Genomic DNA, 18,581 nt, shown 5'->3' on the forward strand with positions numbered 1-18,581 from the left:
GACTTTTTAAATAAAAAGCATAATTAAACAGTCTACCTCTGGAGCTATATAGTCTGGCGTTCCACAGAATGTCTTAGTGTTGACACCTTCATTCATATTTTCTTTACACATTCCAAAGTCTGCTATCTTTATGTGGCCTTCACAGTCCAACATCACATTGTCCAGCTTCAAGTCTCTATGTGAGATAAAAGGACATTTTAGAATACAGTTTTGTAGCTTGCAATGTAAAGGTTAAAATATGACTTTTAGTGCTTATGCTACAACGCAATTAGAGGAAGGAATCCCAATACTTACATTAAGATGATCAACTTAACATCAACTTAAATATCAAATCTTACAAAATCTTACAGAGTTGTTTATTTGTTTAGCAATTGTAGATCAAAATGAAATGCTAACATTGTGGTGGATTGAACTGCACATACAGTATATTTTAATATATTGCTTAGAGCTCAAACATTCTGTTGCATTTAGTTGAAAACCATCTAGTAAAAGAGCATGCAAATCTATGCATCCGTATGAACAGGTATTTGGGCAGGATGCTTGATTTGGGGGTAGAAACTTCAGATTCAATATATGAACTACTTGTTCTTCAGACACAATTCTTTCAGAGGAATAAACTTGATACTGCAGTGATACAGAATCAATTTGGCTGTTACCTGTATATGATGCCTTTTTGGTGTAGGAAGAAAAGACCAATGGCTATCTCTGCAGCATAGAATCTACACAAAAACAAATGTATAGTATGAGAAATGAAAAAAAGGGGCTGAAGTAAAGAACAGGGTGTTCATGTGCATTTATCAGCATTAAGGTCAGTGCAGTGACTATAAGGCCAGAGAGAAGCTGATAAGATCAATAAACACTCAACATTTGAGTTTATGTCTGTCTAGGCACAGGCAATCATCAATGGATGAACATATCCCAAGTATATACATTCAATAAACCAGATCACAGCTTCACTTACGGTGGCATTGAAGTAATTCTAAATGTCTTTTAGCATATTTACGTCAGAAGAATATCTACTCTCACATAAAGCAGATGATGAGCCATCTCCAGCAGGCTCTCTAAAAAGGTTTAAGCCTTAAGAGAGGCTGCTGGAGCAAGCTTGCTTGTCAAATATGACAAGACATTCATGTTTCTTCACACTAGAGATCCTGCCCCCTTAATTATACTCTGCAATTTTGGTAAGTACCACATACTGAAGGATTTTTTGATTTCCCTATTTTCTTTGAACTGCTAAAGCAGAAAAAGTCGGTGGTGTTACAAAATGTTTCACTCTCAGGCTTTGAAAAAGTTGTTTATCCATCACTTGCTGAACAGTATCTCATGTAAGTGTGAACCACAGAATGAATGCATGAGTTGAAGACTGTATGAAGATCCATTAAGTTGGTGGGTTCCAGGATACAATAGTTGCTTTATGAGTTTGTGTGTAGGCCTATCTATACTCACACAGCATGGGGCTCTTTGAACTTTCCAACCTGTTGAATCTGATACATAAGATCTCCGCCATTTATATACTCCATGACAAAGTAAAGACGATCCTAGAGTAGACAAGAGAGAATAGAAATAGAAAAGGTTGAGAACTTTGCAATCACCTTAAAACGGGATAGTAATGACATACAGAAAATGACAGTGAACAGTAGACCTTTGTATCAAAGACCAAGATAAAGGAAGATTACATCTAAGGTAATACTGCTTCATTAACTACAGAGATTGCCCACTATGTGTAGTGTGAGAGGGAGTATGAAAAGAATGGGTCTGTAGCAATCTGACATCATAAACAAAACTAACAATCTGGAGCTGTGGATAGCAACAAACAACTTTGTCCGTGACTGCTGTGATGATTGTTATGGAAACCTGGCTTTCCCCAGCGATTTGTAGGTAAGTCAGACCACCCCCCCTCTGCACCTCATCCCAGCCTTCATCCCCATCAGAAAGGGTTAACACTTTGCCAGAACATTCAGTGTCTCAGCTTCAGGACTGTTCACAAACACTGAATGGTCCCATGTTGAGAATCATGATATAAAAGAATATTCACAAACTGTGGTCTCAGGGATCCTCACCACCACTTTTAACATCAAATTAAGTCTAGCCACCATCCTTGTGTGCCTAAAAATAGCAACCATCATCAACATCCTGAAGACACCAGGTAATAGCGTTACATTACATTACATTATAATTATTTGGCAGATGCTTTTAACCAGAGCAACTTAAAAGAAGTGCAATTCAGTCACTGAAGATCCAAAGTACCAGTAGTCAGAGGTCAGGAGAGCCCACTCAACCAAATAGCCATCACAGAACCATATACATACATAAAGGTACACTGTTTTGGGGGGGTGGTGCTTCACATCTACATTAGTAGTGATGAGATGCTGTAAGAGGCTGATTCTGCAACATATAAAGGCATAATTTCCCAGTTTCCTTTGATCCACTACAATTTGCCTTCAGAAGCAACTCCTCCACCAAAGGCCCTTTGCCATCTATCCCTGCACCATACTGAGCCACTTAGAGCACCCTGGTAACTATGCAAGGCTACTCTTCATATTTCTTTTCATCATATCTCTTCAGAATTTCAATTTCACTGTCAAAGGGTTTTTGGACAACAGGCAACCAGAGTTGTTTGTTTACTTGCTGATATTTTACCTCTTATCTAAGAGGATTCTTCAATTCTAACTAACTGTGGGGAGTAGAAGGGTGTACTTAAAAGAAAATTGTGAATGATGCACCCAACCCTACGAAGGAAGAAATTAGTTTTTCAACTATTACAGGAGCAGGTTGGGCCACATAGATTGTTGTTTGAATAGGAGTAGATAGGATTAGTAATGAGTATTAGACCCTGCCCACTTAAATTGGTCAACATGAGTCCAAAGCTTTACTAAGGCTTAATCATTTGTCATCCCTGGCCAAGATAATGATCCATTTAAATTCATTGCAACTTAAGTTCAGGGCATTTTTGATGCAACATAATGATAGCCATATCACTGTGCCAATTTGTTTTAGTCCTTGAAGATATTATACCTCTCATTCAAGGAGTTTCTTCAGTTCTAAAATTGTGAGTTTCTAGAATATAAATGCTGGGGTTAGGTGTTGGCCTACACTAGAATTGTTTGTTATGTAAATGTCTGAGTTGTTATTTAATGTAAATGTTTATTTATTTTTATAATACCTAATTAATCCCTTGCGGGAAAGTTCTCTCTGCATTTAACCAATCATGGATGAACCAGGAGCAGTTAGGAGCCACTCAGCGGCCCCAGGGGCGCCATTAGGGGTTCCCCATCTTGCTGCACAAAAGGCAAGGAGGAGCCAGGAACTGAACCAGGAATGTTTGTTTCCAATATGGGGAACAGAGGTATGAATTCAGGGGGATCACTGGAAGTCGAAAGTGAGTAGACAATCATAAGGCTAATGTTTCGATTGTGTAAAAAAAGTCCATTAGTTTAGAATTTACATACAATATCATAGTGTCAGAGCTCCTCTCTTATTTTTTCTTTTATACCCATTTGTCAATTCACTCCTTCATTCTGACTTGCGTATTTTTATCCCTCACATATGTTTTCCCTTATTTTATTTGATCAACCTCTCTCCTTCAGTTATTTAGATTTTGGTTTCAATAATTGATGTGGGTCACAGCAGAGTGGATGTGCTGATGATTTGAACATGCCATTGGAGATTAATACAACATCACTAAAAGCAGATACTGCATTTAAGTTGTAATTGTATCAAAGACACCAATGAAGAAAATGCATTTTGCTGTAGAAATTCTTATATTTAGGTTCCATATATCATAAACAACATTATATTTTGAGCATTCAATTTGCTTTGAGTAGACATAGTTATGCTTTGATCCACCACATATGCCACATCTCAGCTATCTATTACATTATTTGTTTTCATGGTGCTCTTTTAGTTTTCATGTTTTCTCTGATCACTGTTATTACGTATTTTAGATTTATTTTGTGTTTGTCCCTGGAGAGTTCAATAATAATACATTTTACTTAATGCGCTTTACTCAACACTCAAGGACACCATACAGACATAAATACAAAATTCAGATTGAAAAATTAACAAAAATAAAAAAAAAATAAAAAAAAACAGTAAAAGTGACTGAGCAGTTGGTGTTGTATGGAATAGGCTGTCTTTAACAGATGGGTTTAGAATTTTGTTGACTTTTCAATGTTGTGCTAATGTTGTTAAGGCTAACTATTTTGATGGAAATTATATGTTTCACATTTAATCTTAGAAAAGCAACATAAAATCACCAACCATTGTCTGGAAAGTAGAGTGCAACTGCGTTAGGAATGGAGGCTTTCCGGACAAGGCCAACACCCTCTTCTCCACCATGGTGCACTCAACGTCATCATCCTGAATCACAACGTCCTTTTTTAGGATCTTTACTGCAAACAGGTCCTCTGTCCCTTTATGCTCTGCCAGCATTACCTAAAGAGATAAAAATTGTGCATGAAAATTTACAAATCTTTGACATAAAGCCCCTATGTTAATTTTTACCATACTTAAAGAGGGAGGTGGGGAAAGGGTGACGTAAGAAAGGTACATTTTTCAAATTGGAAACATTGTGATGGCGACTGGGTGAAGAAAAGAGATAACCCCAGGTGTCCAATGGAATTTTAAGGTCTGCTGCATTATAATCTAAACACCCTTTCACATTTACATATAATAATGGTAGATAAATTGAACACCAATGTTGGGATTCATCAGGCATCCTGATGATGCTATTCTATGTTAAACCCTAGAAAGGAAACTGAACACACTTAATTTCTTACTGAAATTGCACTTATTGGCTGTGAGGATTAATAACATGAGAGGCCGCCTACTACAGGAGGGTATCGTTCCATCGTCCATTGGATAAGACCCAGTTACACACTGTGATGTCACCAACCAACATATAAGCATGCATTTTGACCTGAACAGCGCTCTAATGGCTGCTTTCTAGTGCACAATAGGTGGCCATATATAGATGCCAAACCCAATTTTTCCCTGTTGATTCCGACCGTGGCTCCAAGCTCAATGTCCTGGCCTGTCTGCACCCGAAGACCTTTGAGAGACACCTGTGTTTCCAGATCGTCAACAGTCTCTCATGCCCGGTGATTCATCCAAAGGACACCTCATTTCTGCCAGCAACTGCAAATCCATGGATTAAGGGTTCTTGTCAGCCAGATGTGTTGATAAGCCAAGCAACGCGACCATTATCAGAACTGGCCCTTCCGTCCCTAGAACCCTGCATCACTGACCAACTGATCATAATTCCAAGAGGCTATTATCAGTATCTGACCAAGCATGAGTCATTGATAAGTATTCTGTGACTGTTGTAATCACTGTATTCCCATGCCGTCGGTATTGTTAATTTTCTAACTTAGTGTCATGGCTGCTGGCTGCTTATCTAATTCTCTTCCTCCTATTCTTTTGCTAACACAAACACACCTCGACGTACATTTGCACAAGACATAGTCTATTGGCAACCCATTCATTCCTTTTTGCCTTCTGGCTACAATCACATGGTAGCACCAGGTGGTAGACTATTGACTACAACTGCTGCCATTTTGATACAGTCATTTTACACACACACACACACACACACACGCACGCACACACGCACGCACACACGCACGCACACACACACACACACACACACATGCACACGCACACACACACGCACACACACACACACACACACACACACACACACACACAAACCCATTTCAGGTTGTTGCCTTATTCATATTTTGAAATGGGAGTTTCCTGGTATTTTGAGTGTGCATATTGTGACGAGACTGTTTCACAGGGTCAGTTTTCAAATTCAAAAATATCATGACTGTTGAATATTGACATTATTAGAAAAATACCTTTTCTTGAGACTCTATTTCACTAGCTAGTTATTATTTTCCAGCTTTGCTGGAGGTGCCCAAAACAAAGGATAATATCATTATTTAGTTAATGATAGTCCAATAAATTTGTCTTTCACAAAATAGTGAAAGACATGAGATGGACTAAAAACCTAACTCAACAAATTCAGTCACCTTTAAATAAGAGTGATGATTAAACAAAGCTTTGAGCTATAATGAGTGAAAAGCTGAGATAGATGCCTCAGATATCATTTGCAAATAAGAGTGCTATACATACATTGACCGTCCTGTACAAGAAGTAAGCCTGTAAAACAGACGAGTATATCCAAAGCTTTGAGCTATAATGAGTGAAAAGCTGAGATAGATGCCCCAGATATCAGTTGCAAATAAGTGTGCTATACATACATTGACCGTCCTATACAAGAAGTAAGCCTGTAAAACAGACAAGTATATATGACAAACTTAACTGCCTTTATTAAGTGACTTGATCTGACATCCGGCAGTCCCGTTTTTTTTCCAATAATTCTTTATTTTCCTGATTTCTCACGGCCCATAAAAAAGTTTGACAAAAACAAACTTAAGTTCTGCAAACATAAACATTTCGAGATTGTGAAAGTTATCAAATCATACACAGACTACACACAAGCTTCAGCTCGATAGAGGATATTGACTTATATAGATACTGTATATATACAAGGAGTAATTGCTACAATTTGCTACAGTTTGTTAAAAAGTCTTTGTTCAGTATCATGTTAAATTAGCATAAATTGTACATCATATTATATTCTGAAGTTGTCTTTCGACAGGAATCAAACACTATTAAGAAAAGTAAGATGAAACAGTCAACCAAAATAATATCCATTGCTGTGCCTCAAGTGCAGACCTCAACAGAAACTTATTTCTGTTAACTCAACCTATATCTGTATTCAACAACCATGTGTTGACCAAAAGGGTCTGAATCCTTTGTTTCAAGGATCAACCTCCACACGTCAATAAACTAATTCTCACCTTCCAGTTAACTTCGATATACACTCTGGAGGTGAGGGATGAGAGGGGAGGCTGCCTACTACGGGGGGCCCTTCTCTGCGCTCTCACCCATTGGACCACAATGAGGGACATAATTGTGACGTCACAAACTGGTACCCCGCGTTTCGAACTGCATCTCTGCCCTAACAGCAACACTCAGAGATACTCTCGAGCGCTCAGGAGGTAGCTGTATAGCGACACAAAGACAATTTTCCCCACCAATCCGGACTGTGGTCCCAAGCTCAATATCCAGACCTGATTACCGGACCTACAGACTGCATCCGAAGATCTCCGAGAGCCAACCGCGTCTCCAGATCACCAGCCGTCTCTCGTCCTTGGTGATGTGCCCAAAAGACACCTCACTCCTGTCGATGACCACATATCCATTTAGGGTCCGACGCGATTGTCATCGGAACCGGCCCTTCCATCCCGAAACATCACATCCCTGATCAGCTCATTATAAGAGGCTAGTATTAGCAGTTATTGATCAGTTTTGTGGAAAATGCAGCCTCAGGGCGGCATGGGCCAGTGTCTCCCTAAGCCAGCCTCATGGGGGCACGGCCCAGTGGCCAGTGAGGGTTGCTTCAGGAAGATGAGAATCAAACCTAATACTCTTATACTGGATCGGTCAAGGCCTGGGTTAACAACCGCCATTGGTACTAATGGAAAATGGGCTACTGTCGGTCAAGAAGGAAAGGGGGAAGGTGTGTTCGAAAGTAGAGAGAAGAGGAAAGCCAAGAGTCTGGGATGAGTGTAGGGACTTAGTATATCAGGACTATGACAGGAAAACATAGAGTTGGTCGACATGATGCAGAGAAGGAAGGTGGATATACTGTGTGTCTAGGCGACCAGGTGGAAAGGTAGTAAGACTAGCTTAGGAGCAGGCAAGTTGTACTGTCATGGTACAAACAGGAAGAGAAATGGAGTAGGAGTTATCGTGAAGGAGGAAGACCTAGAAAAAGCATATAACTGGGGGCCAAGAGAGGAACTCTGGTATTGTATGAGGAAGTCTGGAGTGACAGAGAAGTATGGTAGACTGGTGCAGGACATGTATGCTAGCTGTGAGAAAGTGGTGTGGTGTGCTGTAGGGGTAACAGAGAAGTTCAAGGTGGAGGTCAGACTCCATCAGGGATCAGCTCTGAGCCCCTTCTTGTTCACAGTGGTGATGGACAGGGTGACGGATGAGGTTAGACAGGAATATCGATGGACCATGATGTTAGCAGATGCCATTGTGATCTGTAGTGAGAGCAGAGAACAGGTTGAGGAAAATCTAGAGGGGTGGAGGTAAGCGCTGGAAAGGAGAGGAATGAAGGTTAGTCGCAGCAAGACAGAGTATATGTGTGTGAATAAGAGGAACCTGGGTGGAACGGTGAGGCTACAGGGAGTGCAGATCAAGATGTTGGAGGATTTCAGGTACTTGGGGTCAACAGTCCAGAGCAACGGAGAGTGTGGAAAAGCAATGAAGAGACAGGGTTCATGCAGGTTGGAATGGGTGGAGAAAAGTGCCAGAGGTACTATATGATAGAAGACTATTGGCCAGAATGAAAGGAAAGGTGTACAAGACAATGGTGAGACCAGTGTTGCTGTATGGCCTAGAAACAGTTACAATAATGAAAAGACAGGAGGCAGAGCTAGAGGTCACAGAGATGAAGATGCTATGGTTCTCTTTGGGATTGACCAGGATAGTTAGGCTCAGGAGTGAGTCTAAAACAGTTCTGTGGCAGGCTTGTAACTGCTGTTTTCCTGTCGTGCCTTGGGTAATCATTGTATTCTCATGTCATTTCTATTGTTGCCTTGTTAACTTGCTGCTTGTCTTACTCTCTCTACTTTCCTTTCTTTTCTTAGACAACACAACACAAACGCACCTCCACTTCATTTTTATACAGGACATTACCTCTTGGAGTTTCTTGGTATTTTGTGTGCAAATACTGTGATAGTTCCACTCACCACACCACAAATGGTGCCCCTGTGTGATGCTAGAATAGAACAGTGTACAACACCATCTTCTTAGTATTCAAACACTAACTCAATAATAAATGCATTTTATCTTGAGAGCAGAGAATGTTATTTCATCATGTTTAGAATTTTAAACTAAGTTTTGTTTTTTTTTTTATTCACGTGCATCAAACTAAATAAAAACTGTTGAAAAACTTGCAAAATTTACTCAGTTGCTCAAGTAAAGTAGAGTTTTGTTGATTCATGAATAAAGTGTGTGTGCTTGGGCTTTTAGGTTAGTTTTTGTTTGAATGGTTTGTGACCAGCTGGGTGTTTAACTGTAGCGCCAAGAGATTGTAGTAAATTATTCATTAATTCATTATCCATGCTGCTTCTTCTGCACCTGGCAAGGTGGGGAGGGGGGTGATTTCTTCCATCCCTCTCATTGGGCAAGTAGTGGGGTTGACCCTGCACTGCCTGTCGATAACAGCCAAATATATAAATATAGACACATACAGCCATTCACTCTAACATTTGAGCAATTCTGAGTCTCCAATGAACCTACTGCATGTTGTTTGAATGTATGAGGAAAACTAAGAACCCAGAGGAATACCCATGAAGATATGGAGAGAACATGCAAATGGCACACAGAGATAAACCTGGGACCTTCTTGTTATATAACAGAAGTAATAACCACTGTCCCAACATGCTGTTGCAAACTGTAAAGTCTTTTCAAAAAGTAGCTTAATACCAATAAATTTTAAACATGATTTTAATCTAACAAGGCCCGATGTTTCATCAGTTAAAAGAGTAGAGCCTAGGTTCTTCAAGAAGTGAATGAAGCTAATGTTACAGCATTTCAACACTGAAATTGGTGATTGCCATTTTAGATTTTTGTAACCACAGACTTTTGAATAACTGGTGAAGCTGAAGAAAACTTTCATTACGGAGTGTGGGAGGAAAAAAACCTGGAGGAAACCCACGCAGACACAGCCAGAACCAGCGGTATCCCTCAGTATGTAAAATGGAAACACTTTTCCACCAAGTAATATGTCAATCGCCACTCTATCATATTTAATAAAATGTTAAAGCCTGTTAAAGGCTTACATCATGTCAATTTCATGATAAATGACGTACATTAAGTATATGTAGCGCTATCTAACCCTGTCCGTGACGAGTGTTGCGAGGGATCCCACATCTACTTCTTCGTATGGCAGTATAGATGAATATCATAGAAAGTTTTGGAAATCCTGTGAAGATTTCAAATTCTAACGGAGTTTAAGGTGTATAATTAGAGAACATAAAAACAATTTTACCAGAGACAATGTTACATTTGTAGTAACAGGTGCTCTTCCCAGTATATGTCTGGCATTTGCTTCAAGGTGTCAGTATTGTAACAGTCATATTTGTAATGACAAACCCTCCAAAGCGAACAGCCTAAGTTCTACATTTATCTTACATAAATGTTACTGACAATGCCCAATTGAGTCAAAATGGATATATGAAATATTTGGAGTCTGATGTGATTAAAAGACAAGAACATAACCTTGTGGCAGTGGCAGCCAGCTTAGTTGCATGGTGAGTGGAAAAAAATAGTGATTCTACAGTGTTGCAGGGAGGAAGAAGGCTATTGCTAACTACATTTGTGATCTGGGACCTAGACTGCCTTATAGATTAAAAAATAAAAATAACTTATCCTTTATTAATCCCTCTAATAATACACTATATGGCCAAAAGTATACACTCACTCATCCAAATAATCGGAATCAGGTGTTCCAATCACTTCAATGGCCACAGGTGTATATAATCAAGCACCTGGGCATTCAGACTGTTTTTATAAACATCTGTGAAAGAATGGGTTGCTCTCAGGAGCTCAGTGAATTCCAGCGTGGAACTGTGATAGGATGCCACCTGTGCAACAAATCCTGTTTCCAATTTCCAATCCAATTTCCTCGCTCCTAAATATTCCCCAGTCAACTGTCAGATGTGTTATAAGAAAATGAAATGTTTGGGAATGACAGCAACTCAGCCATGAAGCAGTAGGCCACATAACCTGATGAGGTGGGGTCAGCGGATGCTAAGGTGAATAGTGTCGAAAAGAGGTCGCCAACTTTCTGAAGAGTCAAACACTTCAGAACTCCAAACTTCTTGTGGCCCTCAAATTACCTCAAGAGCAGTGCGCAGTGAGCTTCATAGAATGGGTTTCCATGGCCGAGCAACTGCATCCAAGCCACACATCATCAAGTGCCATGCAAAGCATTGGATGCAGTGGTGTAAAGCACGCCCCCACTGGACTAGAGCTGTGAAGACGTGTTCTCATGAGCGATGAATCGCATTTCTCCATCTGGCAATCTGATGGACCAGTCTGGGTTTCGTGGTTGCCAGTACTTGGTTCATAGTAAATTCATAGTAAATTGAATTGGAAAAACTGGCGCTCTGTGTCTATCGCACCGTGATCACACCGGCTATACCCTCTTGCCCAGTGACAGCTGGGATAGGCATTAGCATCCCTGTGACACTAAATGCAGGATAAAGGGTAGATTATGGATGGATCTATTGGTCATGAACATTTTAAGAGCTATATCACATTTGGTTAAATACTAACAAAAACGTGAAAGGCAAAAATTAAAAGAACAACATTTTTAGTATCACAATTCAATATTGCTTGCCCATTACCCTTGTTTGATGCTCTACATTTGATATTTACCGGTACTAAACTTGTCATAAGACTCCTGCCCTCATCTTTCCATTAATAGAAGCCTTTTATGTCTAAAAGATAAACAAACCAAGAAATAAAGTCAATATTTATTTTAACTCAAAGTATAACACACCACTAGATGGACACAGACTGATACCACAAACTTCTGGTAAAAGTGATTAATGTTACCAGGTTTTGCCATGCTCTTGCTTTACAGTTATTGTACAATGAACTTTACATGTCTCAGAGTGAACTAAGGTTAAATTGTGTATGCAGTTATTATATATGATGCAGCACCATGAATAATGCATTTAAATTAACATCAAAAAGGTCTTAAAAAGATCACTTGATTAATAAATGGAAAATAAGTCAATGAAAGTACGTTAATTTCTTTAAATTACTGACAAAAAGGCAATCACTTGAGGCAATGACTCAAATAGAAAAATATTGTATAACTCAATCGAGTAATACAACCATCTGAGGCTCTTAATGACACCCAGAAACTGGAACAACTCTAGCAGGACATGATGAACAGCCTCAGGCAGGACCTGGCAGCAGGACCAGCCTCACTCAAAGCAGGTACACATGGAGACACAACCAAGTGGAGCGCAAAAGGGTATCCATCTGTGACCAACCACTCACCTACCAGAATGTGTGCCAGCACTAACAAGCATTTGTCAGAGAGGGGGAGAAGTGGAGGACTAGCCCTTCAACTCTGGATCTGGGCTCCCTGAATGTAGCCAGGGACTGGAAGTCCTGCAAGTTGACTTGGACTTGAATCCTGCCAACTTGTTTACATAATAATTTAATTTATACCTTATTGATCCCTCGTGGGGAAATTCGTTCTCTGCAATTAACCCATCATGGATGAACCTTGAGCAGTAGGCTGCCATCCATCAGCTCCACGGTAGCAGTTAGGGGTTTAGTGTCTTGCTCAACAACACTTAGACACACTAAGAGAAGCCGGGAATCAAACATTCCTGGTTCAATCCCAAAGGTGACTGCTCTACCTCCAGCGCCACACTGCTGCCAAAACAGATGGTGCCATGGTAAATGCCATCGAGGCCTATGAATGTAACAAGCTACGATATGCCAACATAGCAGCTGAGGCAAATGACAGAGGCTGGACGATCAAATTGCACCCGTCGGAGGTGGGCTTAGGGGCTTTGTTGCCAGTAAAATGGCAAAGCTCCTTACAGAAGATGGAGTCAGGCGACGGACTCATCATCAGGCCATTAGAGAACTGGCCAACACTATCAAGAAGATCAATCACTGGCTGTGGCTGAAGAGTGTCACCACCTGGGCACCTAAGGTGAATAGCTAAATGCGAAACACAAACCCAGGCTTGATCAACTTGTGGCGGGCCTACCTCTAAAGAGGGTGTCTTGGATGAAACGCCCTGTGATACTGAGGTTCACAACTGCTGATGTATACTGTCAGTAAAGCCACACAGCAGCCACCTCGCAGATCCTGTAAATTTATCTGTGACCCTACTTTGGAGCACATCCAATCAAGTGTCATGAATCCCTGTAAACAAATGATGGATCTGCATTGGCCGTGCATTCAGAGAACTTCTAACATATGTAGGTGCAAAAGTAGATATACAGTTACTGATCAGATTGGAAAAGGTGAGTACCTCTGGCACTCTATGAATGAATAAAACTAGTAACTCTTCATCTTCTGTCTGTTCTGCATGTTCTACTGCTAGGATTCTCTGTTCTCTGTCCATGTTTTCTTGCGTTGGTTCTGTCCATGTTACCCTGCCCTGCAACCACATTTCAAGACCTATCCATCAGAAGTGATGCAAACACTCTGGACACTCTTTTCACCACTCTTTTCACTTCCAAAACATTCCTACCAAACTCCTTCAAGATAACCCCTACTCCATTTCTCTTCCTATTTATAACATGATAAATTTCTTTTCAGCCTTGCCCATCTTTCTACCTTGTCTCCTGGACACACAGTATATTCACCTCGTTCTCTACATCATGTCAACCAAATCTAGCTTTTGCTGTCATTGCCCAATATTCTTAGTCCCTACTCTCAGTCTCAGACTCTTGCCTATCCTCTTCTCTCTCCTCGACTGAACAGGCCTTCTTCAACCCAAAACTGCCCAATTTCCTCTTGTACCCTGTAGGTTATTGACACTAATGACGACACTAATCGCTGTTAACCTCGCCCTCAACCTATCTAATATGAGTTAAAGGTTTGATTTGCATATTTGGTTTGGCACAAGTTTTATGCTGGATGCCCTTCCTGATGCAACCCTCTACATTTATCTGGGGTTGGACCGGCTCAAAAAGACATTGACTTATGCCCTCCTGGGGCTGCAGACAGACAACATGGTTAATTATAAAATTTAAGATTTTTTTTTCCTGTCCAAACCTTGGAGGTTATTCCGATGAAGAGCAAATTTCATAGTGTGTTAGCACTACAATATTAATTTTCTATTTATATTATTCCCATGTTTTTGATGTTGTAGCCGTGTTTATGATGAGATGTGGGACATTTTGAAACAAGGATGATTGTCATTTTAATTGAAATGAAAGTTTCTTGAAGTGTCTTGTTTTGCCTTTTGTAAAGTCACCACTTGGCACCATGTACATGTAAGAAAAAGTCCAATCTCTGTGTCTCTCAATTCTTATTTTTTATGGTATTAATCATATTTCTGAAGATAGGGACACTGCGGATACGAGACCATTCTGATAAGTTTGAAAAAAGCTTACTACACATCATACAAGAGTGTGTTACAATGTACTGGAGGTTTTTCAAATGGGAATTCATGTGGATTTTTTGTTTCTTGATTGGGTGCTCACATAATGATAGATTCTCAACTTAAGACGTTCAGCATCAATGTACCTACCACTACTGATTTACATGCCGTCACTGTAGATATCTAGAAAACAGAAGATGGGCAATTTTTTTCAATCCCTCTACTCTCTGTAAATACACTGGGCAGCTTGTCTGCATACATGATGACAATAAAGGCTTCATCATACATACCTCTATACAATATGCAAAAGTTTGCAGGATTTTTCCTTACCTTGCCGAAACTGCCCTTCCCCAAGACCATGAGGAAGTTGAAATCTGACAGCTTCATACGATCTTGGTTGCCATTGGAGTCAGACTGGGATGCAGCACTGGCTGATTTGCCTCCTGTGTTCTTGCCTGGACCAATCTTAGCCCTCTAGATTTGAAAGAAAATATAATAAATTTATTGGAAAAAACATGAGAAGAAATATGGGATCATCTGTAACCAAATGCAGCATTTACTGTGGCATCTTGGTAGAGTATTTATTAAAGATTCATTGTGTGAGCGGGTGTTACCCTTCATCAGTAATTTGTCAGAAACTTAAACATTTACCGAAATCACTTAGCTCACCTACATTTTCCTGACTGCTGTTTAAATATTCAACATTACAGGATAAAAGGAAAAAGAGAAAGAAGGAAAAAGTCAATTTCTGTTGCATTTGAATCTGTTTTACCATTTTTCAATTCTTAAAGGAAAATTATGAGAAATTAAAGTGCAAAAGTCAAAATATGGTTGACAGATTTTTTTTTTTTATACTATCTTAAAAAATATATTTCCCCATCGAAATAAGTTTTGTGTCCCCGTTGTTGATGGTTCATTCTGAAAAAGGGTAGCGAAAATACAGTATCAGTGTATGTCAGTACTCTTGGTCATGTTCAATCACTGAATCTGAGAGATTTCTTGACTACCAACTGCTTGACTACTTCTGCAGTAGTCATCTTGGATCAGAGGTGAAAACGTCCTCAAAGAGAAAAAAGTCAGTCCAGTTGCAAGGAGATTTGACAACTATTAAACTTTTATTTAATTATGAATGATTAAACCTATTGCTGAGATTAAGTTTAGCAAAATTATTGAAAAAAACTCAACATAATTTCTTTAAGGTGGCCTTTAGCAAATGAGACGTACAAAAGTTAAATATAAAATACATTTTAGCCTCTGCTCCACTGTTTCAAATTTCTTTTCTGCTGTCATTTTCTCTTCCTTTAACAGATATTTCCTTTTCTGAGTTGCTGTTGCCCTTGTCAGGCATGACTGATATAATGTCTGCCCTTCAACCACTTTCTCCAACTCGCTATGAAATTGCTTTATCAATTTAAAGCTGACCTCCCTCTAATTTTCCATTTACATGTTCAGAACCATTTCCCCATTTTCATCTTTTATTCAATCAGTATTTAATTTCAATTGTCTTTATCAATCTAATCTTAATACTGTAACTTAGACACAGAATCAACAAGGGTCAAAGCATTTCGTTTTTTTATCCTGGTAAGTCTCAGTAACTTCTCTTCTTGTTTTATAAATTGACACATAGGCATCAAACCTCCCGGTATGCCTTGGTTCTTGTGTCTTCTGTGAGTGTTTTTCTGTCTACAGCAACCCAATTATAATGATTTAGTAAAGTATTATCTTTACTTTAAGCCATGTATATAACATTGATGTATCAATTTTTGTTTATGTAAACATTTTGAAGTGTATTATAAAAAAACTGGTTCACTTCAATTAGATGGATATTAGACAATAGGAGCTGTGTATAATTCAGTGATCTAGGTTAGAAAAGGCACAAGCAGGGCATGCAGTGTTTTTTTTTTCTGGTCTTTCACCCATCTCCAAGTGTCACCTCCACTCATGTGTAAGCAGAAAAATTAGGCCATTTCAATGATTATGTGGTCACACTAGATAGTGCCGTTTTGTGGAAGACATTGTGATCTGTAGTGAGAGCAAGGAGCAAGTGGAGAAAATCTCGAGAGGTAAAGGTATGTTCTGGAAAGGAGAGGAATGAATGGTTAGTCTAAGCAAGATAGAATACATGTGTGCAAATGAAAGGAACCGAAGTGTTACCATGAGGCTTCAGGGAGTGCAGATAAAGAAAGTGGAGGACCTCAAGCAATTAGGGTTACCAGTTCAGAGCAATAGAGAGTGTGGAAAAGAAATGAAGAAATGTGTTCAAGCAGGTTGGAAAGGATGGATAAAATTTTAAAGGTTTATGTGTAAAAAAGAGTATCAGTCAAAATGGGCAGTTATAAGATCAGTGATGCTGTATGGTTTAGAGGTAATAACACTGAAAAAAAGACAGGAAGCAGAGCTAGAGGTAGCAGAGATGACGACATTGAGATTCTCTTTGGGAGTGATGAGGATGGAGAGGATCAGAAATGAGTCCATATTAGATGTTTGGGAGATAAGGTAAGAGAGGTCAGGCTGAGATGGTTTTGTTCATTTACAGAGGAGGGATAGTTAATGTATTGACAGAAGGATGCTGATGCATCCAGACTGGAGGCTTGGGGAAGATCAAAGACATGTTTTATTGATGAAGTGAAAAGGAACATGAATTTAGTTGATGTGACAGAAGAAGATTCAGAGAATAAGGTTAGATGGCGGTTGATTTGCTGTGGTAACCCCTGAAGGGAGCGACCAAAGAAAAACAAGAAGAAGCTTCTTGTTTGTCAGAGGGCATAGAGGCTACAGGGAGTGCAGATATTAGCAACTGAACTCTTGACTAGTTGGGAATACTACAAATGATCATACTGCCTGATTAAAACCTTCAACCTGCACCCTCAATCGAGATGCAGGTGGTTAACTATGGCATAGAAACATGTTAAATTCTAGATTCCAATGGACTCTGACAGCAGTACAATATTGTTGGGTTTGTAGACCCCACCTTTTAATTTCTAAAGCACTAAGTACTGAGTGCAAAGTCTAATTAGTTAATAATCTTCCTTCCTTGTGAATGCTAATGCTAATTCAGAAGGATAGATCATTCCATAGATTCGCATAAATTATTCTATAGTTTATTCAGTTATTACAAAGCAGTGATGACTCTTCTAACACTGTTATGCAGTGTCAAGGACATCTCACCTTCTCCTGATGGGCCAGGATTAGTTGCCCTTGTGTACTCAAATTGGTTGTTTTTTGTCCTGAGCATTGAGATTAGTCAAAATAAGGGCAAGAATGTCAGCCAATCACAGGCTCCAAGGGCAGGCCTTCACTGAATAGAGGCATGGAAAAGCTGCATTCTGATTCAATCCTTGTGGTCTTCTGATAGTGGCGGTGACAGTAATAGGGAAAATAAAACTTGAAGGAGTGGAAAGACAATACAAAAAAGAGGCAAAATAGTGGGTTTATGGACCATGACTTGTGGTAAATGGCAAAACCATGAAAACTGAGCTTTTAATCCAGAATGGACTGAGTTGTTTACATTTATATTTCTAGTAGGAAGCTTGAGATACTTTGTCTAATTGTATGAGATCATGGAAGAGGTTAAAGGTGGTAATGTGAAATATGACATTGAATTTAAGCATAAATTTATTTTTGAGAAAAGTTATCCACTAAATCCAGCAGTTAAGCTACAGAAAATAAGCAGACTTAAAGTCATTACATCACAGTCATTTGGCAGACGCTTTTATCCAAAGGAACTTACATCGGAGATGACGAGGATTGAACCCAAAACGTCATACATGTGAAGTATACATGTATGCTACATACAACAAGGCCAGTGGCGAATGTGGGCATTGATCTGACTACCTCTCACAAGCAAAGTCAATTTCAATTGGTAAATGAGGATTTTAATACATTGATTTACTGCCCAAGTCTGTAATGAGTGCGTCCAAAGAGTTGCATGAATTTTGGTGCACTACAAAAAAAAATTAAATGATAGAAGCATTGGCAAGGAGTGCCTGGGTGAAGTAGCTGATAATCTTTTTTTACAGAAAATAAAGAACTTTGAAAAAAAAAAAAAACGAAATATTTCTGTTGCATCAACAGCCACAAAGATATTAGCCAAAGATGAGTTTGAAAAACTATATGAAAGGCTCAATGCAGACTTAGCAGTAGTTGAGTCCACTAACGTGTCTGACAGTTCTCAACTGTTAGTTTTTGAACATTTTTAAATATGGGTAAGAATGAGTTTTGTGGAGATCTATAAGGTGTAATATTTAACTTCACAAAGAACAGATGTTGATATGATGACAATGGTACTTGAAAATCAGTACATCTGTGATTTATTACTGGATTATAATGCAACTTAAATATGGAGATGCTG

General features: G+C 39.3%; 1 protein-coding gene across 4 annotated transcripts in view; it reads right to left on the bottom strand.

The window, feature by feature from the left end:
- LOC147229519 (protein kinase C beta type) overlaps positions 1 to 18,581 on the bottom strand; it is a 107,670-nt gene that overhangs the window by 39,682 nt on the left and 49,407 nt on the right. For 3 of the 4 annotated variants that reach the window (XM_086155011.1, XM_086155014.1, XM_086155012.1), the window contains 5 exons: positions 14,561 to 14,704; positions 4,261 to 4,434; positions 1,447 to 1,538; positions 657 to 719; positions 37 to 175 (listed from right to left, as the gene is read on the bottom strand). In XM_086155011.1, coding sequence (XP_086011137.1) covers positions 37 to 175; positions 657 to 719; positions 1,447 to 1,538; positions 4,261 to 4,434; positions 14,561 to 14,704 — 612 coding nt within the window. The remainder of the gene's footprint in view (positions 1 to 36; positions 176 to 656; positions 720 to 1,446; positions 1,539 to 4,260; positions 4,435 to 14,560; positions 14,705 to 18,581) is intronic. The other variant, XM_086155013.1, reaches the window with a different exon arrangement.

The sequence above is a fragment of the Fistularia commersonii genome, chromosome 11 (genome assembly GCF_037954325.1).
Source record: "Fistularia commersonii isolate RoL2024-O1a breed Wild chromosome 11, RoL_Fcom_v1.0, whole genome shotgun sequence".
Lineage (NCBI taxonomy): Eukaryota > Metazoa > Chordata > Actinopteri > Syngnathiformes > Fistulariidae > Fistularia > Fistularia commersonii.